The sequence below is a fragment of the Microtus oregoni genome, unplaced genomic scaffold, assembly GCF_018167655.1.
Source record: "Microtus oregoni isolate MIOR12 unplaced genomic scaffold, Mior012 000032F_ref0000030, whole genome shotgun sequence".
Classification (NCBI taxonomy): Eukaryota; Metazoa; Chordata; class Mammalia; order Rodentia; family Cricetidae; genus Microtus; species Microtus oregoni.
The window spans coordinates 12,885,444-12,909,132 of record NW_024543091.1 but is presented as its reverse complement, the minus strand read 5'-3'; the positions used below and the strand labels follow the sequence as shown (position 1 = coordinate 12,909,132).

The 23,689-nt window shown below is 40.6% G+C and overlaps 1 protein-coding gene across 1 annotated transcript in view; it reads left to right on the top strand.

The window, feature by feature from the left end:
• Wdr72 (WD repeat domain 72) overlaps positions 1-23,689 on the top strand; it is a 172,333-nt gene that overhangs the window by 143,432 nt on the left and 5,212 nt on the right. Inside the window, exon 19 of the mRNA XM_041679848.1 lies at positions 23,200-23,304. Within this exon, the coding sequence (XP_041535782.1) occupies positions 23,200-23,304 (105 nt within the window). The remainder of the gene's footprint in view (positions 1-23,199; positions 23,305-23,689) is intronic.

Below are 23,689 nucleotides of genomic sequence, written 5' to 3'. Positions count from 1 at the left end.
ATGGCAATGCTAAATAGTTAGGATCTGCCCATGTCCTTCCTGACCCATTGTCTGAAATATTGACCATCTTGACCTTTAAGAAATGGCTTCCCAGCCCCTGGTCAAGACCCATGAGACAGAAAAGCAATTGTAGGTCCTGGATTATGTCCCATCAAATCTGTTTCTTCAACACTTGTCACTGTGGCTTGCCCTAGAGCCCAATACAAAGAACAATGGCTGGGTTCAATGAAGCTTATCTGATTTGACCTAATTGAACTTTCGGTTTGTGGCACTTCTACTACCAGAGAGGATGCCATCAGTCCCCACTGGAAAGTATCTGTGTGGATGAAAAGGAGAGAAGGTAAGCCAAGTGGGCAAGCTAGTTCTCAGAGCACTAGGACTTGGAACTTGGGTGCTTTGATTTCAGCATGTAAAACAAAAGGTTAAATAAAAAAATCACCTGTGACCTGTTATAAATCACAGCCTACGTGGCCTTAGGTGTGAGACTTCACCATATTGGTTTAGAAGCACATCGATATGCTTCTAAATTGACCTCCCTTGCCTTTGAAAATTGCTCAAATCTACTTACTTTTTATTCTTGTTGTTTTGTTTTCTAAGTTGGCTCCTGTCTGTCAGGCTTTAGATTTATGTATGTGAACAAGCAGTATTGTTTTAACTTCCTTGAGTTTAGATCTTCTTAACTAATAAATGGAAGCCCTAGCCAAAGAATTAACTCTAAGAAAGAATGAAGGAACGTTGTCCATACCCACCTGTTTCTACGGTATCTTACTGAAGTGCTGTGTTGTTTATGACCAGGCAGAGTTGCTTTCTCTTTCTCTTTTGAATTCCCAAATTATTTCTAAAGCTTCTTGCCTGTCACCCTCAGCCTTTCTGGGTTGGTTTTAAGATGAAGCAAATGTCTTGATCGCTCCCTTGACTCGAGGTTTTAAAGTTGTCCTCTCTTGTAGCCGGGCATGCTGTATAACCCATTTTAAACAATGGCTCTTCCATTTTTCAGACATCAGAACTAACTTTTTAAAAATATTATAATCCATTTTAAGCTACCCAAACAGTATATACTGTCTTTCTGTTAAACCCTAACCTGGTCCCCCTCCACACTCAGACTCAAAAGTTTGTGATGTGATAAGAAAGTCCTTACCGCCTTCTCAGCTCCTGCTCTCTAACCTTGCCCCAATTTTCGTCACTTTTCTGAAGCAGTAAATGGAGCTGAGCAAAGATTAGTGCTTCACCGTCTGTCTTCAGTAACAAACTGCCTTCTCTGAAAACGACTGACCTCGGCTGAAGTTCTGTGTATGGTCTAGATGAGCAGGAGGAGCTCCATCTCCCGTGAGCTGTGCTGGAGACATCCCACCGCACTGCATCTTGCTGTCATGCATCCCTCTCCCTCATCACTTAGTCTCTGGAAAGGAAGCAGCTCTGGTCCTTTCTCTGGTTTTGGAAGATGTCCCTCTGAAGTGTGCCTTAGCACAACTGTATTTTGGAACAAGATCTTGGGAATATTGTTTAGTGCTGCCAAAGTCTATAGTACTGAAAGTAAAGAAACGGAGCTCTGGGATCATCTGAACATAGCTCTAGACGACCATAAAGAGCAGTCAGGTGAGGAACGCCTTGCCATCCACTTTATATTTCTTATTTCTCACTAGAGAAGGTGACCACCCATTCTGTATAGCCGTACATAACAGAGAAGGGCAAGACTCCAAGTGGCTGCTCACAAGAAATCTTGTTAGATCTCAATTTTATTGTGCTGTGATTTGGAGGGCACTGTTTGTGCTAATTCTATTCCTTGGGACATTCCTGGGGATTCTTTTCATCATAAAAATGTGAATGTTTTGTGTGCATATGACAGCAACATGTGCTGTCTATTATTACTGTTCAAAGTTCCAGACTGATTTGCTTTTGTAGGTTTTCTATGTACTTGTCAATATTTTGTCTCCATTTCTGTCTTAGGTTGAGCAAGCACAAAGCTTTATCTTACTAGTATTTGCTCTTTGCTTTCCAAGGGGGCAATTTATAATCAGCTTTATTAAAATGGTGATAAAATTATATGCAAGCTAGTTAGTCAAAAACTGCCTTCAATGTGAATAGTCCCCTTAGTGTGAGAAGATATTCTTCCTTGTATCTTTATTTGATGCTCTCTGCTTTGCTCTCCACCCTGTGCAGTATCAGTGTGGCAGCTGCTTTCTGTTCATTTATTTAAAGCCTTCCTATCCTTTTATGTTTAATCTCCCTTAACTCTTTGTGGTTGGTGATTCTCCTTTATCCAGCACAGTGTCAGATTTTACTTTGTCAGTGAAATTCGTCAGTTAGATTTTACTCTCCATCTTTTTCTCCAACAGATGAATTAAGCTCTTTGGTGTTTACTGAGAATGTTGCTTGGTTTGAATATATGCTAACATATGAAGATTACTTATTGCTATTTAGTAGGTTTTCTATTTATTTACTTATTTAAACCCTGTGGTTGATTTGATTTATCTTCCTCAAAATTTCTATTTTTCTCTCTTCTTTTTGAATTGTTTTCGTTTGCTTGTTTCTCTCTCTGCTTAGGGAAATGTTTTTCTCTTGTGATGTTACCTTTCTGCAGACGCTTATATAGGAGACTTTTGGCAATGCATTATAAAGACCAATTTTATGACACTCCCTATGTAATGCAGTTGCATTACATATATAAATTGTAAATGCAGCCTCAAGGGTCTTGCGAATGCTCAGGCTTCTGACCAGTTCTTTTAGCCACCAGTACAGTGTGTAGAAGCATACAGGAGCTGAGAAAACCTGATATTTTTGTGTGAATAAGGGGGTGTCAGTGAAGAAAGCAGCTAAGCAAAATGTGTTGTCAGCTATGGCTGGAGAGTGATATAAAGGTAGTCTCGACTTTAATCCCACTTTACATGTTTATTTTTAACTAGGATCAGTTAAAATATAAACATGGATGGTGTCACACGCCTTTAATCTCAGCACTGGGAGGGGGGTGCAGAGGCAGATGGATCTCTGTGAGTTCAAGACCAGCCTGGTTTACAGAGTGAGTTCCAGGACAGCCAGGGCTGTCACAGGGAGAAACCCTGACTCTAAATAAAACAAACAAACAAACAAAAACCAATCCTCCAAAACCTAACATGGCTATATTATCCATTAGGATGGATATTAACATGTCCTGTTTCCGAGATGTGACCTGTTGTTTAAAGAAGAGGTTATTTTCTTTGTTGTTATTTGACTGACTGCCTTGTGGAACTTTCTAACCTGGAAAAGAGGATGAAGAGGAATGTGGGCAACAAGGCAGCCCTGGTTCCTGTCTTTAGTGGTGCAGCACATCAAATAGTCATCCTCCTGCTGTGGACTTGCATTTGACGGAGCTCAGCTGGGGTAACTTTCACTTTCCGCATCAGCATCTCTGTAAACCTAAAGTATTAGAGGAGTAAATCAAAAGACCAGGAATCCTGGCACACAAGACACATCACTGTGCAAGAGCCCTGGTTGCCCTTGCTGGGGACCTGGGTTCGATTCCCAGCATCTACGTGACAGCTCACAAACATCTGTAACTTCAGTTCCAGGAGATCCAACACCCTTTTCTGGCCTCTCTGAGCACTGAATGCATATAATACATATACATACAGACAGATACTCATCCCCATAAAATAAAGGACCAGACACAAATAATAGCACAAGATTTGTTCTCAGCTTCAATATAAACACATAGCTGTTCATTTAAGGACAGAATCAAAACATCTATGGTCTGAAACTATTGTGCACGTGCAATAATTTAAAATTCCAAACTCAAGTCGAGTTTTCATGAGACTTTTATAATATTTCATAACAGGTATCAGCATGTCACCATGCCTATTTAATTTATTTTACTTTCAATTTATCAGCAAAGAAAAAAGCTGTTAAGAGCATCTTTCCAACGAGATTCCATGTTCTCCAGCCAACACTGTCAGAAACAGTCTCTCCTTCCTGCTGTCCCTGGCACTATTTATAAGAAAAGGGAAAAGTTGCAGGTGACTTTGGGCGGGGTTTAATTTGGTCACCATATGCCTGTGCATACCATTAAAGTAAGAGGAGCCACTAGATATCTCCTGGAGTTTTGAAGTCTCAAATGAAGGTCCAGATAGTAGAGCCACTTAAAACACCCTGACCTGCTCTCCTATATTTTATGTATCACTGTAGTGCAAGCAAGATGAGGTAAAATGTCTCGATCTGAATGCCAGAGCATCACATCCATAATAGCGCACATTTCTGGACAAGCACAGATATAATAATGCTTGACTTAGGCCTGTCAATTTCCAGCCATTGTTCCAAGCAATCCTCTCATTTTATCTGGATTAATCTCTGAGCACAGTTCTTTTCCAGTGGGCACAGTCCTTATCATTGTGTTGTAAAGGAGGAAACCCCAGACGGGCAGCCTGACTTCTCAGGGTCACCAGTTTATAGGAAAGCCAGGATGTTGCTTGGTTTGAATGTTTTAACAACATAATGGCCAAAGTCCATGACAATTAAGTGAAGATGTTCCTCATTGGAAAAAAAAAAAAAGTTGTTTTTTTTTTGGGGGGGCGGCTTTTGTTTTTGTTTTAAGCAGATGGAAACTGCTGCTAAATTATTATCCTGTTTGCTGCAGAAAACATACACAGTCAAACCAGGCTGTCCAAAAAGGAAAACAGTGTGTAACTCTTTAAGTGCCGAATCATACCTTATCATTCAATTAAACCATCCCTCTTAGAAGTTGAATCCCTTCATTACCAAGCACAATCCTCACCAAACAGCCAGACACAATCTCGGGCTTTAAGGATTACAAGTCGCATGATGAAGGCTAATGAGCTAAAATTAAGCAGAGCAATGCAGAACGCCGGGACCAGCACGCTCAGTGTAAGTCAGCTAGCTATTAGATTTAATGTGAGATCAAGGGGCTGGGTGGCGCGCAATTATGCCACCGTTCATTAGGAAGCAGTACCGTGGTGGTTCTCAGGGAGGGTCTTCCTTCTGTTTACATCTGTTTAATTGGTTTGGGGCCGGCCTGAATGTCTTTGACTTTGAGTGTCTTTGAAGACAATCGCAGCTGTTCTTCAAAGCTCCAGGCCAGCAGCACAGTCACCATAAGGCACAAGCCAAACCTGAATCCTCCCTTTTGATAGGGCTCAAGCCACTGCCGCCTGGCATTTAACCTTGTGGACTCAGCCACCGCTTCTGTAGATTTGCTGTTGTTTAAGATTATTGTTTAATGTTATTAGCGTCAATGTCGGTAAATGATCTAAACTCAGTGGCTGGAGAGATGGCTCCGTCGTTAAGAGGCCTTGCTGAGAGGACCAGAGTTCAGATCCCAGAACTCAGGTGACAAACCTGTTACCCTATGAATGCCTGTAACTCTGGCCCTGAAGTATGTGGAGTAGATAGGATCACTGGGGCTTGCTGGCTTCTAGCTTAAACTAGATAAACATGAGCCATAGACTCAGGGAGAGACTCTGCCTCAAAGATATGCAGAAGAAGATATGTGATACCCTCTTAGAACTTCCATGCATGCATGTGAGTGTGCATACATACATGTGTGCAAACACACACACCCTTCAAATAATAAATAATTAGGAATCAAAATATTTCAATTCCCGTTACCATGTAACTGGCCAGTGTTCCACATTCCCCAGATATAGCCCAATATGACTTATCTTTTCAGATATTCATCCATCTGGTTATCCTTTAGATAAATGCAGATTGAGTTTATCTTTCCTCAAGCTCTATGAAATGCATGGGAGGGAAAATACAAAGGTTTCCTATCTTCAGATGTAAACAACCAGTCTGTCAAGTGTGGTCTTCCAGCTAGCTCTTTAGGCTTCACTGCTGATAGCAAATGAAATTAGTTGGTATTTTTCTTTTCTTTCTTTGTTATTAATTATAACTTTTATTTTTTTGTTTTTTTTTGAGGCAGGGGTTCTCTGTGGCTTTGGAGCCTATCCTGGAACTAGCTCTTGTAGACCAGGCTGGTCTCGAACTCACAGAGATTCACCTGCCTCTGCCTCGCGAGTGCTGGGATTAAAGGCATGTGCCACCACCGCCTGACTAATTATAACTTTTATTAAATGTATCCTTAGGTGATTTCATCCACGCATATAGGGCATTCTGGTTAATCTCACCCTTGCCCCCTCCCTCCCTCCCTCCCTCCCTCCCTCCCTCCTATCACTGTTAATACCACTCCTCCAACTCCCTAGCAGGTTTCTTTCCCACATTCACAATCTTTTGTTTTGATTTTGACAAGAGGTATTTGTGTGACCATGGGTTTGGAGCTATCCACTGGAGCCTGGTGGTCTCTCTCTTGTGTACTCAACTGAAGATAGTGACCTTCACTCGGAATTAACTTGTAGCTTGGCAGGGGAAGGAAGATAGGGCTCTGTGAGTTCTTTCTCAGTTCATAATTGACAATTGACAGGTCCAGTCTTATGCATTGCCAACACAAACAACCTCAACTGCTTTGAGTTCGTAATTCCAATGGCCATGCCCTACCTAGAACTTAGTATTTTGCATGTCTTCTCTCTATTTTCTGGTGTGTGTGTGTGTGTGTTTCTTCTTTTCTTCTTCCATGCTGTTCCCTGTGCCGTAGAGGGAATGTCTCATTTAGGAGTGACTCTTCAACCATCACTTACTCTTAACACTTAGTATATTTATGAAAAACCTGTGTCTGCCCCTTCATTCTTTCTTCCCAGTCCACTGATCTATTTTTAAGTTTAACTATTTTAACTTTAGAACACTCCATTGATAATTTGTTGAAATTGATAATATTGTCATAGTTAGAGAGTAAAACTAGGCCTGCATAGGTGGTTCCATAGCAAAGTGCTTTCCATGCAGGCCTAAGGACCTGAGTTTGATCCCAGCACCCAGCATGTAAAAACCAGATGCTGTGGCATGTACTTGTAATCCCAGCACTGGAGAAATGGAGATAAGAAGGTCTCTGAAACTCACTGGTCAGCCAGCCCTCACAGAAGTGCCTCTGACATCCACACACATTTGTGTCCACCTTGACATACAAACACACACACATGCAATAAGTAAAGATTAATGGCCAAATTGTACTCTGTCCTCTGTTTGCCTCTCTGTCCCCCATCCAAATGGCTATGTGGCCTTGATTTGTCCCTGTCATAAAACACATCCAGCTAGTCCTCAGCTGCTCTGCCCAGTCAAGCAAGCTTCCTGGTCCCAGCTGTGCCTCGGGATGAGTTCCGAAGCTGTCTGTCCCTCTGTGAACTGTCTTCCAGCTCAGGTTCATCAAGGACTGTCACTTTAAAAACACACACAGGCAGGCATCCTAGGATATGCCATTATAAGCTGCTGCCAGGGGATCTTCTAAGAGATAAATGGAATCTCTGTGAAGTAAATTAGTGTGAACCAGTCAATCTGTGTGTCAGTCGTGAGCCGCTTCCATGGATAACTGCCTGGCTGAGTGGAGGCCAGGGCCTGGTGCCATGTGTGGGTCAGACTCTCAGATACAGTTTCACAGGATAAGGGGATTTGGAACGATGTTTAGTCTTGGGAGAAAGCCAATTTGATCTGTGCTTTAGATTGGTCAATGAAATAGACTTCTAAGGCATTTTTGTTTCATCCCTCATCTAACTGGACTGTGTGACGCCAAGTTAGACAACTTCCTTACTGTGGGAAGTAGCAGGGATACTTTGGAAATGGCTGCCTCCTCCCAGAGAGCCATGAACTCTTTAGGTTCCCACTGTGCTGGGCTTGGGCTAAGCCTCGTAGTTCAATAGTTCAAGTCTTTAGGATCTCAAAAACAAAAACAAAAAATAAACAACCCTACTTTGGCAAAAAGAACTTTAACCTAAATCTTCTCTCTTTGAAGAACAAATGGGTGATCTATAGTTGATGAAGGACAGGAGGTCATAAGCAGAGGCAAATGACCATGGTCCCTTGAAGATGCCCAACAGGAGAAATCAAACTTTGATTATTAGAGATTAGAAAAACCCTTACCCCAACCTACTAGCAGGTGAGTGAGGAAGCCATTAAAAATAGCTGTGACTGGAAAGATGGTGATTGGCTAAGAGCAGCCATTCCTCATGCACAGAACCTGGGCTCCATTCCCAGCATTCACATGGTGACCCACAGCCATCTTTGGTTACATCTACAGAAGATCTGATGCCCTCTTCTGGGCCCGAGGAAAACTTCATGCATACAGTTCACATCCATACATGCAGATTAAATATACACACTCATAGAATAAAATAAATCCTAAAGATAACTGTCCTCTGGAAAGAATTTAGAGACCAACCCCATTTAAGTTTCTAGAGCCATCCTAATTAACATATCATGTAACTAAATTATGACTATCAATGGTGCTCTTATGCAAAACCCATGTTTCCAAAATTGCATATTCCTTTGGAGATTGTAGCCTGCTCTTAAATTAAGAGCACAAGGATTCATTTTATCTTGTTAAATTATGCCAAATTATCTTCGCTCATTTTTCCTTTTATTACATTAATAAAATTTTTATCATCTTCTGTAGAATGAAATATCAGTGAGATGATTGAACTTAACATAAAAATATTAAAAGAGAATGAATAAAAACTTAGGTCTTACATTTGAGAGAAATTTCTAAGAGCATTTCTTAGAAGATTTTCTTTTGAAGAAAGAAAAATAAATCTTCTTGGAACAGGAATTTATGCAAAATAACCATCACTTACATATTGAGTTTGTTTTTATCTCTGGTTACCATTTCAGACTTTTTAATACCTACCTTTGCTTTGGAAAATATTTCAGGAAGGTACTGTTGCTATGAGGTCTATGACACAATTTTATATAATAAAATGCATTCAGTGCATAAGAATGCTTCTATGGGTGTTAGTCAACATGAATCATAGCAATGATCAAACTAAACACTTTAACATTCAAGTGACCCTTTCCTTGAAATAATGAAACAAAAATGGGATGTCCTGTGGGACTAAAATTTATTTTATGACTGTATATAATGTTTAGAAGAATGAAATCCCAGGGGTCAGTTTAACTTTGTGATTTATGAGGGTCAGGGAAAGAGAATGACTATCCATGGATGGTCCCTTGAATTGTCAGAAGTAGAGGTAATTTTCGCAATGATAGTGTGAATATTTTCTCGAAAGACATGAATAAATGTGTACTTGGACCAGATAGGGTGCAGACCAAAGTGGTGATTCCACCAAAGTCCAAACTGGCAAATCAGTGAGTGTGTAGGACCTCCAGAGCATTGGTTGGGGGCTACTTAGAGATGTTGGGGGAACCCCCCCAAAGAGCCACATCACTGAAAAGGTCTCATCACAGCACAGATAGCAAGGTCTTCATTGTCACATGGCTGGGGTGAGTACCTCAGTTAACTTTCAGCATTCTATATTCTCTGGTACTTCCTAAGAACACATGCATCAAGAGAAGCATTACCTGTAGCTGAGAGAGAGGTGTACATGGGAATGACTGGAATCTCAGGTGAGGACCCAGTGATTCTCCCTGGTGTGGGAGGTCCTTTTGTCTATGTGTTGCTTTTATTGGCTAATGAATAATGAACTGCCCTGGCCTGTTGATAGGACAGAACTTAGGTAAGCAGGGAAAACTAAACTAAATGCTGGGAGAAGGAAGGCAGAGAGGAGAGAAATCATGTAGCCCCGCTAGCTGTTAAGCCACAGCCATGTGGCAATACACAGATTAATAAAAATGGATTAAATTAATATGTAAGAGTTAGCCAGTAAGAAGCTAGAGCTAATGGGCCAAGCATTGATTTAATTAATACAGTTTTTGTGTGATTATTTTGGGGCTAAGCAGCTGGGAACCAACAAGCATCCTCTTCCTACAAATTGCCATGACAGCAGTTTGGAGAATAACTACACCCATATTCCCAAATATTGTTTATAAATTTTCTTTTACATTTAAAGGGGGATATGCTATAGAGATTTGCATTGGTATAGATCTTGGTTTATTGATATGAATTTAAGGTCAATTTTGTTATATGTATATTTTTGCTCTTGATAAAGGCATTGCATTTGTGCAGCTCATTTAAAAATGTAACGTATAATTAAGAAATATAGGTTAATAGATAATCATCTATAATAGTCAACCTTGTAGTCATGTTAGATTTTCTAGATGTATAGAGATATATTTCAGTTAGATAGGTATTCTTCAAATCTTTCAGAGACCTTCAGAATATGGCACTTAAAATGTTTAAGAACTTAGGACTTCCCATGACATGAGACACATATGCTCCTGGCAGCACCAATCTACTTCAAGAGAAAAATAGACATTGAATAAGCTCCTTATGGAGTTGGTTAGCTGTTTGGGCAAGAAACTGCTCCTGCCTGGACTGCTTGATGAACTGGACATGCAGAACCTGCAGATGAATGACTGCTAAACTTGCCTAGACGTCTACTAGACATTCTGCAGGACCCTGGAAAAAGTGACTGACAAACTTCCAATATAGGCAAAAATGTCTTTGAAATTTCCTGCTTCATGGGCAAGTCTGCTGGATACTACAGGCTAAGCAGTGATTTAATTAATGCAGTTTCTGTGTGATTATTTCTGGTCTAAGCAGTGGGGAACCAGCAAGCAGCCTCTGTACTACACCTCTCCATCTTCTTCGATGAGGGCATGTTAAGAGGTCCAATCTTGTAGTCTTTTGCAGTAATCACAACCACTCTGATGAAGATGGTAATGGCTATTATCCTTAGGGGACAGTGTTCCACAACAACCTTTATTTTCATTCTTTGAAGGTTATGAGGGAACACTTTTTTTTTTATAAGTGATCTTTGACTTAAAAGTTTTTTCTTGTATGGAGCACCCAGGCTTGACATAAAGATCCAATCTGAGAAAGTAGATTTTCCCGACCCCTACTGCCTACAGTTCCACCATCCCAGGAGAGCTGAGCTCATTACGTTTGGAACCAGCATCCTCTCGCTCTGAATTTCCAACTGACTGAGACAAGCTCGGGCTGTCAGAAACTGACATATGGGTCATGCCTCTGATTTTTCTAGCCCAGCCTTCTGATTGCGGCACTGGAGCTTCCGTGCAGAGGAAAACAGCGTCCTGACTCAAGATGTGTCTAACGTACCTGGAAGTCCTGAGAGTGTACCCGTGTGTGGTCAAAGAATGGCCATGCAAGTGTAATTTAAGTCAGATAAAGACAGGAGGAAAGAGATGTATTCCTTGGTGGGTTAATGAATATTCTGTAAAAAGGTAGAATTTGAACTACATCTCCAACTACGACTGATATTTTAGTAAACAAAGAATAGGAGTGACATTTGTCCATAAGGATCTGTGCAAAAGCAGTGGTATAGAAAATAATTGTCATCTCCCAGGGGCAATGTGTGATCTCATAATGTTAAAGTGTGTTGTATCTCAGTATGAAATGAAATGTTTGAGAGTGGGTGGAATCCCTTTGTAACCAGCAATGTTACTTGAGCTGGCACTAGGACAGTCCGTAAAATTTATCACTCCAGAATCTCCCACTGTGGACTGAACAAGGATCATTGTGGAAGATCATGTTCTACACAGGAGCTGTAAGATCAGACCCTCAATTTGAGATACAACATTTCTCAGTTGAAAGAACGACTCGAGAGACATCCAGTTGGGTGGTCACAATAGATACCCCAAAAGGGATTGCAGAAAGGGAGTAAGGTCATGGCTGTTAGAGAAACTGGAGGTGAGAAAATGACTCTCAGAGCTATTTCAATCACTGTTTCCTTGCCTTCCTCAGATTTGTTCCCAGGTTTTAGTCTTGCTATCTTAAGATAGTCTCATAGCGATGAACTCTTCTCCTCTCCATTCCTTCCAGATCATTCATTCCTTTGTATCCTAAAAGACATCAGGGACCCATGCAGCACATCAAGAGCAAAGACCTGCTGGTGTGCCCACTTGGCTTTTCTCACAAGACTCTTCGCTCTGCTTCTCCTGTGCTGGGCTTATTGTGTTGCTCATCCTTTCCCTGGATCCCCAACCTGATTTTAGTCATTCACCAGCTTCTTTTCCCTATGAAACAAGTCCTGTTTAAGTCCTACCAAATGACAGCTCAGTATCCTGTTTCTTTTACAAATACTTAGGATTGTTTTTCCCTTGAATGCTTTCCAGAATGTAACTTTGTCAAAATGTGTGCACAACATGTATTCTCTCTGATTGTGTTTCATGGTGGTTTCTATAATTAAATGATTCAGCCTAACATTTCTCAACTTGGGAACTCTTTATGTTCATGCATTCTTCCAAACAAGGTTTTAAAACATAGCAAGGGGTATTTTACCATAAGCTAGGGAACTGTTTTATCTAGGAGCACCTGTACATCTCTTGCTCTCTGCTTACTTTTCTTTGTTCTCAGCCTATGATAATATCTCTTTTGTGCTCTTGATACATCCTCCTAGATTATAGGGTATAGTTTCTCTTCCTTCATATACATGCATGCTCTTAAATTCTTTTCCTTGTGTTATGCTTGTCTTACTTATTATTACAGATTATTTTGCATCAAATTGGGTCTCTCAGGCATGTATTGTGGTGCACATCTATAGAACCAATGGGAGGACAAAGCAGGAGAATATTGAGTTCAAAACCAATATGTGCTAAATAAAGAGATGATGTCACAAAAATAATAAGTATATAAAGGACACTCTCTGTCACTTATAAAGGCTGTTTTTATGTTCTATCAGTAACCAAATCTTGAGAGCATCATGCAAATATCCTGAGTATGATACACCAACTATTTTCAGACTTTAGAAACCATCTTTCTCCTATTTATCTTTCAATAAATACTTAAACATTTTAAAACACTTGGCTACATTTCATATGCATAACCATAAAAGTGGATACCAACCACCATGTCTACTTCTCACGTCTAGTATAAACGTTTGTGTGGGATGCAGGATATGATAGAGTGATGCTCATTCCAGGTTGGATTGTAATGTAATCACAAAGCATGATTAGCATCCAAGCTTGCCTCCCATTATAGTTTAGTAAGACTTTCCACTTTGGTATTAAGCAAACCATTACTTTCAAAGCATTAGGACTAATATTTCAAAATTACTCTAACTTAGACCTCTCCTTCCTTCTTTTGTTCCTTCTTTCTGTTGACAAGGGAAAACAAGGTATAGGCTAGGTAACATGATTTGTTTATTTTCTGTTTCCTGTCTTGGGACAGTACCATCTGATCTGACTAACCATCTGGAACAAGTGTCTCCTGAGACACAGACTAATATCAGCTGAGAATTTGACTGCCCTGTCACCATTCTCTTTCTCCTCACACACACATGGTCCTTCCTTAGCTTCACCCTGGGAAAAGTTTGCAGGACTTATAGATTCGAGAGCTCATGTAATTCTATGGTTGTCTCTTCTCCCAGTGATCAAGAGGGGGCTCTTTCTGGTACTTTCTATTACCAAGGATGGCAGGTTTTGTTATAGTTTAAATTGCCCTCTGTAGTCCTTATCAAGTTCACACATAAATCATGTTTATCTCTGCTCTCAAATGCTAGCTTGGTATTTTTTGATGGAAAGGTCTGCTTTGTTTTTCTGACCTTCTCCTACATTTTACAAAATCAAGCTGTGAAGATTCTTGTAAGTTCCTCTCAGGGTTTTTCTTCAAGTTGCCAATGTGTGAAGACCTATTTGTTTTTCTCCTTTGGAATCTAGTCTTGATTTTCAGTTCATATTTTTTTATGGTTCTCAACAGTTAGTTAGAAAAGGTAATGCATTTCTGCGTTTACTGGGGGATTTGGTCCTTATGAGGAAAATGACTTTTGACAAACCTAAATTACACGAGGAGCGCGAACACTAACCTCTGTGTGCTCTCGAAAGCGGCTTGCCATCTCTTCACCTCTTTAGTCTCAAAGAGTCTTTGAAGATTAAATGTTCTTGAGTCTTTTTTTTTTCTTAAGCCTTTATCTTATTGTGTAAGAAGCTGGGGTCAAGTCAGACAATTTGGACAGATTATGTTTTATGTGTACGCAAATATGTGAATGTATGGGGACAGTGCATACATGTGTGTGTTTGCATGCAGGTATGCATGTGCATATAAACCATACCTGTGCATGTGAAGTCTCCTGGACAACCTTAGGTGTCATCCTCGGGAACCCTGCTTACTTTCTTTGACACCTTCCTCTAACTCTGAGATATTATCTGTCATTGCCAGCAACTAAACCAGACTGCTGACTGAGTTTCAGGGACCCTTGGGTCTGTGCTTCTCCAGTGCTTAGATTACAAGCACCACCGCACTTGTTCTTCTGTGTGAGTTAGAATCACACTTGGGCTTCCGTACTCACAAGGCAAGCAGCTTGCTGACTGAGTTAGCTCCCAGTCCCAGCGTCTTTCTTGCTCCCTCCATGCCTAGAAGACGGAAGCTACAAAGGACCCTGTCCCCTTGCTTATGTTAGAAACCCTTAGAGAGAGAGGTCTTGGAGATTTTCAAGGCCGCTTTCTTCGCCAGTTACTTTCTTAGCACTCTGCTCTGTGATGCTCTGAGAGAGTGGCTGACTGATCTTGAGAATTCTTGAACTTCAGACTTGTAATGCAGCAGAGGGACTTCCTGCTCCAACCCCCTCATTCTATGTAGAAAAGAACTTGAGGCAGGAAAGTAAAGTCCCATGCCCAAGGTCACGCTAAAAAGAGTAGAGGTGACATTAGGCTTCAGACTTAGGAGAGACACACAGAGACACCTGCCCTGTTGCTACACTGTATCCTTGAGAAGGCATACCTTTCCAATAATGAAATCCTTTATATTCTTTTATCTTATAATGAATAAACATAATTTGGACATTAGCTAGTGAATGTTAATATTTCTGTTTTAAAATATGCAAATAAGGCATTTTAATACAAGCCACTACTGTTTTCAATGATAAATTATTAGAGATGTTTGGATTGATTTGAGCTGTAACATTAAATAGAGCCCTAAGATTTTTTTCCCCAAAGTTACAATTACATGTGGTAATTATTTCAACCTTCGTAATTATTGTTAGTGCTTTACCTAGATTATATTTACTATTTATTTATTTGTTTGTTTGTTTATGTGTGTGTGTATAAGTGTAGGTAAGTTTGTGTTATATGTATGCAAGTTCCCACAGAGGCCGGAAGAGGGTGTCAGATGCCCCAGGAGCTGGAATTATAGGTGGTTATGAACCACACAAAAATGTAGGTGCTAGGAACTGAACTTTGATCCTTTGGAAGAACAGCAAGTACTCTTACCAATAAAACCACCTCTCCAGCCCTGAAAATCATTATTGATAAGTCCTTTGTGCCCTGTGGTAGGTCAGCAGTATAGTACTTGCTGGTTTCTAGTCTAACCAAAGTAACTCATTGCTCAGATATCCTGCGTAATAGAGGAACTTGTATTTCTGTGAGGAATAAAATCATGTTTAAAGAGATTTAATAAATAATTGATACCTCGTCCTGATTCACACTAGCCTACCCTCCAATCCCCTTGGTGATCTAGACACATGCCTCAGCCATAGATTTAGCTGTAGGAAAAATTCCCCCTCAGTCTAATTAGTCAACATTGTATGTGTATGTCTGTGTGTGTATGAAGAAATAAAAATTGCATGATTCTGGGTGTGGGTACCAACATAATGGGTATTATTCATTGAATTCTGAAAGATTCTTCTTTTTACCAGTTAAAAATTTCATTATCCTTGCAGAAACTCACATTAGAAAAATCAAATCCAAATGACAGTGCAGGTCAGGTAACAAGCTCAGGGGACAGGGAACACAGAAGTCTAACAGTGTTCTTCCTGAGCATCCCTTAGTGGTGATGAAGCATCAGGTTCCTAATTGAATCTGTTGACGTCACTGTAAGGTTTCTTTTCCACACCAAAAGCAAAGTAAGCCCAGAGTCTAACCCAGGGTGTACACTCAAGCGATACCACCACCTGATTATCTCAGTAGATACTCCTTAAAGTATGGGCAATATGTGCACAGCTCTTTAGCAGATAATGCTGTCCTGATCTGACATCTGTCCAGAGACAAGCCATGTTGTGAACTAAATTTGGAGTCTGTCCAGATGACATTTTCTGTGCTTACAGAGCTGCTGGTTGTATTTAAATTTCCCTTATGAGTTGTACTTCCTTCTGATTTAAAATACATGTACATGCATTAGTTAAGGGCATGTACTGCTCTTGCAAAGTACCAGCATTCGAATCCAAGCCCCTATGTCTGTCATCTTACAAAACCCTGTAACTCCAGTTCTGAGAGATCTGATGTCCTCTTCCAGGCTCTAAGGGCACCTACCCTCAGATATCATACCTTCACACATAGACATAGTTATAAATGAAACACATAAAATATGTGAATGCTGTTTTCTTTATGACCTGCCAGGATGGCATCAACATTTACTTCTGACTGAAATTGATGTTGTTTTTCTTTCTTTTGTGTCTCTTGTAAGACGTTGTTTTGTGTATTTCTTACTGCTTCCACTGGAGCAGAAGGAGGTAGATAATCCCAAAAGAAAGTGTTCAGATCTTGCTTCCAGACTAAGCCAGAAGATTTGGACTGGGTTTTTTGTTTTTTGTTTTTTTTTGGTTTTTTTTTTTTTTGGTTTTTTCTTCTTCTCTTCTCTTCTCTTCCTTTATTCTCTTTATTTTCTTATTTTCTTTTTCTCTTTTGTTTCTTTGGCCTGAACTTGTGTATTATATGTGTGCTTTTCTTTTATGAGTCATTTGCCTTTAAATATTTGCCTTTATTTCCAAAGAGGTTGCACATATGAATGGATCTCTATGATTTTTTTAAGGTTTTATATTTATTGGGGGGTGTAGCCTACATGGAATTGCAGTGCTCGAGGGGACCAAAAGAAGGAGACAGATTTCCAGGAGCTGGAGTTCCAGGCAGTTGTGCGCTGCCTAACTTGATGCTGGGAACAGAACACAGACAGGTCCTTGCGAAAACTCTCGACCAATGAAACATCTCCCTAACCCTGGGATCTCTTTCTAAATCAGTCCTAATTTATGATATTAGAATCATTTCTTATGCTTATTTTATTCACTTCACATATGACATGTATTCTTTTCAATTAAAGCACATAGCAAGAAAAGATAATTCGAAATAGTTGACTTTACAGAATTAAATTCAAAGATAAATGATTTACAAGATTTTAGAATATGGAGAATATTTTGGACATGGTCTTCATGGAACCATTGATTTTCAAGTGGGAAGAAGAATAGCTTCACTGATGGACCCCAACTGAAGTAGACTGACCCGGTGGGTACTGGACACAAGCATTCTCCTGGGAGACTTTATGCCCAATGAGAGATTACCCATTAGGCATGGGGAGGGGTTGTTTCTTCTGAAAATGCCCTTCATTGTGCATTTTACCTATAGCAGAAGGTCATGGGTTCTTACAGAGCACTCTGCTTGGTCAGAGTCCCTTAGCTGAGAAATCATGTGGTATTTGTAGAGGGAACGGAGGCTGACATTGGAGGTGTCTCTCCTCTCACCCAGGATGGGAGTGTATCTCCTGAAACCCTTCTAGCTAGGAGGGATATGAATGTGTGGTGTTCTTCCCCTTGGTTCATGTGTTTGAACCTTGGTAGTCAGCTTGTCCAAAGCTATGGAAACTTCATTACATGGGGTCAGTCTGGCAGAGGTGAGTCCCTGAAAATGGGCCTTTGAGGACGTTTCCTAGCTCCAGTTTTGGTCTAGCTTTCTTGGCTTCTTTTCTGTAATCAGGACAGGAAGAGAACCAGCCATATACCCTAGGTACCCTTGAGTTTCTCTGTGTCATCTTCATGACTGAGATGCCCTGAGATCATGAGCTAAAATCAAACTCTTCTCTTTGAAGTGTCTCTGTATTTGGTCACAGTGATGGGAAAGGCAACCAATACTCTAGTCATAGCTGTCTTTAACATTAAATGCTATTCTACAAATGGCAAAAAGGGGGTGGGAGCTTCTATAAAATAACAGAAGTCAGAATAAAGAACAGAGGTGTATGGAGTGTGGCATACTTGGAATTACGTGGCCATGTCACCATGTAATTTAAACAGTAATTTCTTCCATAGAGTCTTCCTCATAAAATGTTTGGGATGTTGTTTTAAACTCCTGGATATGAGGGCTGGAGAGATGGGTTAGTCTATGAAGTGCTTGCTGTGGAAGTATGAGGACCCAAGTTCAGTCTGCATCACCCACAAAAAAACTGGGTGTGGCTCAACAGGTAAGGTGGAGAGCAGTTGAGAAAAACCTGACATCAACCTTTGGTCTCCACAGGTGTATGTACGCATGTGACTATGAACCTGAATAATCTGTACCACACACACACACACACACACACACACACACACACACACAGGAGGAGAGAGGGACACTGATTTTCCATTGTCTTTGTCTGAACCGTTCATTTCTTAGAACCCAGAATTAAACCCATTAGAGGTACATTCCATAGTTGCACACATTTATGTAGAGCACACAGACTCCTCTCTCTGTCTACTGACTAGAGATATTGGAAAGATATTCAGGGCACCAGCCTTTCGGCTGTCAATATTTTAAAGTGTGTGGTGAGTAAAGGGAACAGCCTTCCATCCACCAGTGGACGGAACAGACTTCGCCTTTTAGTGGAGAAGAGCATGTCTTTTGGGGTCCCAACCCTCCAAATGCAGGGCAGCTTCAGCATCCACTCTAGAGGAAGCAAAGCCGCTGATATGAAGCTGAAGATGAGTCTTGCTTCCGTCTCCACTGTTATTGATGTCAAAAGCGCCTCTCCGCCCAGCTCTGAAAAGCACCTTCAAAAACTACTGAAAACACCCAAGAACTTTAGTGATGAGCTACAAATGGACTGTGGTATTGATAAGGAAGAGTCGATATGTATAGTGAAAGGATGGCTCCTGTGATAAATGGGTCCTCCATCAGTAAAGATCAAATTATTGACTATCTAGGGCAAGGAAAAAAATCTGTCTATAACTAACGTCTACAGGTGAGAAGAATTAGCCAACAGCAGCAATTCAGAGACAGCTCCAAGAGACAAACAAGGAAAATTCATTAAAAACATCCCAAGTGGACAGGCACATTGGCAAACACATCTGTGGCATGAGGTATTCAGCAGTTCTTTGACCATACCTGGGCCTGGGCCTTTTTCTTTAGTGATAATGGCTCCGGTTGGTCTTCCCATATTCCCATTCAAGGAGAGTTAGATCAAACTTCACCTCTAGTACTTTCTAGCAGAGGACTTCTCTGCTCTCCTGAGAGGCATGTCACCCTGAGAGTGTGGACTCCAGAGATCCTGACTAATGTTGTTAATTGTGCACCAGCTAGATCATAGGTTGCATGAGGGTGCATTAAAAGGACCCTCACTTCTCTGCCCCTTGGGGTCCAGCAAAGAGCAAGGCCTAAATAAACACCAAATCAGTGTGTGTTCATTTTAACGGTTTTGAAATGGTCCATCGCAGGGACTTCAGTCACTCGTCACGTCAGAGTTTAGTGAGGAAACACCACAGGAGACACCCCAACAGACAAGCACAAGGATTAGCCTATCAAAGAAACAAACAAACAAAAGGTAGACTGGCAGTAATTAACCTCTCTGAAGCCTGCTGCTACCAGTTGACACAGTAGAGTCCTTTCTGGCACAGTAGGTTTAATTGGATGCTCTGTGAAGCTCCCAGGGAAGAATGGCAAATCATGTACCACTTTAGATGTGAAAATTCTCCCGTAGTGAGGAGGGCATTTGAATAACCTCCTCATAATAACAACACTCAGTCTCACAAGAACCAGCTTCTTAAAAAGCAGAAGTCAAGACAGAGTAACTACGCGGTACCTGCTGGACTCAGTTCCAGAAAGACCAAGGGCAGGTCCTAATTTCTAGCTTTTTGAAAACATTGGGTGTCATCTTCCCATCTTGGATCTAGTCTATGGCCACTCATAATAGTGGTAGGCACTTCTTTCTTCTAATGCCATGCCCTCTTCCCTTTGAGGTCTTTAGTTAACAGAAATATGTTTTATTGCTTAAATGTGTTCTTTGACAATTTCACAAATGTATGTAGTATACTCATATAATTCCCCACCCTCTGTAATCCCTTACCTTCCTCTGTCTACCTCCTATCTTCCCTATTAGTCTCTTCCTCATACCCATACATTTATGTTTGGTTAGTGATCCCCTGAGTTTAACTAAATAGGGTCTTTTAGTGGCCATGAATCAGAACTATTCATTGGAGTCTGCTGGGATCACCAGCGGGCACACAACTGAAAACAATGGTATCCTTTCTCCCATAGTCTATCAGTAGCCAATAGTTCTGGCTAAGGAGTAGGGGCCCACTAGAGTAGCAGTTGTAATATTGGTTGTTTGATAGAGATATTTTGGAGGCGTGAAGAAATGGATGAATGATAAAAGGTGTTCGATCATGAAAGAACAATATGTTGGATGAGAAGAACAATGCATTGGCCCAAATAAAGAGAGACGCCACCTCGTTGGTGTCTATCAAAAGATTAATCTATGTGATCTGCTTCTTATTGTAAACACCACAGTTGCTACTTCAGAGTTAACAAATAAGATACATGGAGAAAAGATCCACTTAAAAAGACTATGAGCGTTGGCTGGTATAACAATTTCCTGTGGCTGTGCCGCATTTCACTACCCCACTTAGACACTCACAAAAGTCTGTGAATTCAAAAATCCACACAATTTAAAGCGAGGAAAGCTAAACTGAAGGAAGCCACACCAGCGATAATCAGGACACAGGTGTTTCGTTGCAGATCAAAGACTCGGCCACACGGTATGAAGTGGTAGTCTCCTGGTGGATCTAACTGAACACACATCCTTGAGAGCACACATACTCTTGATTTATGAGACAACTAGTCTGGCCCATTCATTCATTTCAGAAACCCTTGGAGAATAATCTCTATGACCCAGGCACTGTTGCAGGCAAGAAAGAAAATGAAGGAGACAGGCTTGGCCTATGCTTTTTTGGTGTCTTCCAGAAATTTCAAAAATTACAAAATGAAAGTGTAGATTTATTTATCTAAAATAAGCATTCCATTTTCCCCCATGTTTGCTTCTGAAGGGAAGGTTTTTGGGACATAGTAAATCCAGTGTTTTCCCACTGTTCATAAGATAGCTACTCTCTGGGCTCGGAGAAGGCTGCTGACCCTGTCTGCAGCGAATGTGTGACTAGAATTGTTACCAGCTTCTTTTTAAGAGTCGCTGCTGGGCCTCAGGTTCTGAGCACACAGAGGAGTGGGGAGCCCAGACCGCTGATTCTGCTGATTTCTGTGGGCTCCAGCAGGACACCTTGATGTCACTTATCCAGTGTGTGATGCTATGTGGGCTCCAGCCTCTGCGTGGCTCTTTCATGTACTAGAGGAGGTCTAGCAACAGTGAACCTGAACCTAAGAACGTTTCCTATATGAGATATGTAGGTACATTTTGTTTATTGCATTGATTACTTATAAATATGATGTATCACCAAGAGCTGTAGACAGTGGTAGCCAGTACTATAGAAACATAAGAATATAATATTCTACTGCTCCCTAATATATGTGTGTGCATTTGAGTTACATACACACTCAGTAGTATGACATGTATATGCATATGCATGTGTTTAAGAGTTCATCTATATATATTGTCAGTAGTGTGTATCTGTATGTATATAGATAAATGTTTTATATACATGAGTTATATGTACATTTAAAAGTGTTTATGTGTATATAGATATATATTTATAGATGTGTGTAAGTAATATGTATATTTGCTAGTGTATATATATTACTATATAGAAATGCTCAATAGTGTATATATACATATATAGATGTGAGCTATATATATGCAATTAGTATGTACATGCATATACCCTTTTTGTAGTGTATGTATGTGTATACATGTGAGTATGTATATATATATATACACTCAGCAGTATATGTATGTGTGTATAGATGTATGCATGTATAGAGAGAAATCGTGGTGCATGTACATCTTTACAAGTCTGAATGAGTATATATATATATATATATAGTTTGTGTATATGTATATATGCATGTGTGTACATAAGCACAGTGGTGTGTGGACATGTTTACATGCCTTAATGAGTATTTATTTTCTATACGTATACACACATATATATGGATATATACTCAATAGTGTATGTGCATGTGTGTATACATATAGAAAAGGGTATGTATGGACATTTATATGCCTGCTTGAGTATATATGTATATATATTGGATAGCATATGTTCATGTATATATACGTGAGTGTATATATAGGTATACATATGAATGGTGATGTGTACATGTTTACATGTCTGCATTAGTGTATACTCAATAATGTGTACATATGTATACATGTATGCATATATAAGGACATGTACGGACAGTTGTATGTACATGTTTATACTTCACAGGAATGCATATGCCCCACAATGTGCATATATTTGGCTTCAGAACAGTGGGTGTGACCTGATCTGTGTGATCGGCACTCATTTTGTTCTGTCTACTGAATATCTTTATGCTGAGCAGACCCTCTTTTCCTGGTAGATAATGACTAGTGAGGAGGTAACATGGGAACGCGTTGCTTGTGGATGTCATCTACAGCCAATGTTTCAACCTGCGGAGAAACCATAGGTATCTGCGTCTATCTGCTAAAGAGCTGGTGTTGATAACGTTCTTACAGGAAATGCTGTACCTGGGTGCCAGCTTCCATGTCTTGTCCCTGCTGCTACCTAGGAAATGATCTTGTGAAAAGTCATTGGGTGACCTGCTGCTCAAAACACCCTTCTTCTCCTGGTGTTGAATGCATTCTTTCTCTACTTGAAGATCTTCGTTTGAGACGTTTGGTGTGCATGCGTTTGGGGCCATGGGTTTTGGGGTGATGAAAAGACAGCCAAAGTGCAAACAAAGAGTCCATTCCTGTGATTTGCACCACGGAAGGAGTCGCACCACGGGGGCAGAGCTGGGCTTTCTAATTGAGTTGGCTGATGGTCTTTGCTCTGTGCCCATGTGCTCTTAATTGACTACATTGTTTTAGATTTATGCATTAAAAATACGAATCCAACTTCGAAAGCATCACTTTGTCACTTTGTAGCTGCGTAGCTTTTAAGCTGAGGCCAGAAGCTTATTTTTCTTCTGAGATAAAGTCCCATCTATGGATTTTTCAACTAATTATGTGTCTGCCAATAAATACTTAGAGGATACGCTTTATTTCAATTTATTATTTGTGTTTCCATAGTGTGCCCCCACACTTTCTGTGGGACTGAAATGGTCTAATGGCGTTCACTGCTACTTTTTCATGGCTGTCTTTCTCTTTCTCTCTCCTTTCTCTCTCTTTAACAGCTTCAGTCAGTCCGGTCAAGCATGGCACCGACTTGAACTCGGCAAACTTCCAAGATACCGAGGACATTCTTGACAGATGTGTCTTGGAAGAGTCGGAGAGTGCAGGTGGAAGCCATTTAAACATAGTCAAGTATAAAATGATAAATTTGACACAGCTTTGGGGTCCTCGGGAGTGTGTGGGGGAGGACAGTGGAAGGCTGCTGGCTCTTAGCAGCTGCACTCTCAAATTAACGCCCCCCCCCCAGGAGGTCACGGTGTGGGGCTGTTATCTTTTCCTCTTTCATCAAGAATTCAGCTGGACACAGTACAAAGACGTTATGACGGAGAAGGGAAGCCGGCACCATTAGTTCATTATCAATTCCAAGCTAAACTGCTTAATCCACACAGAAGCTGGAAACTAGAGAAATGTCGACATTTGGAATAGTTTCAAATAATGAGATCTAACCCGAGAAAGGCTGAAATGCAGAGCCGAGCAAAGAGGAACAGATTG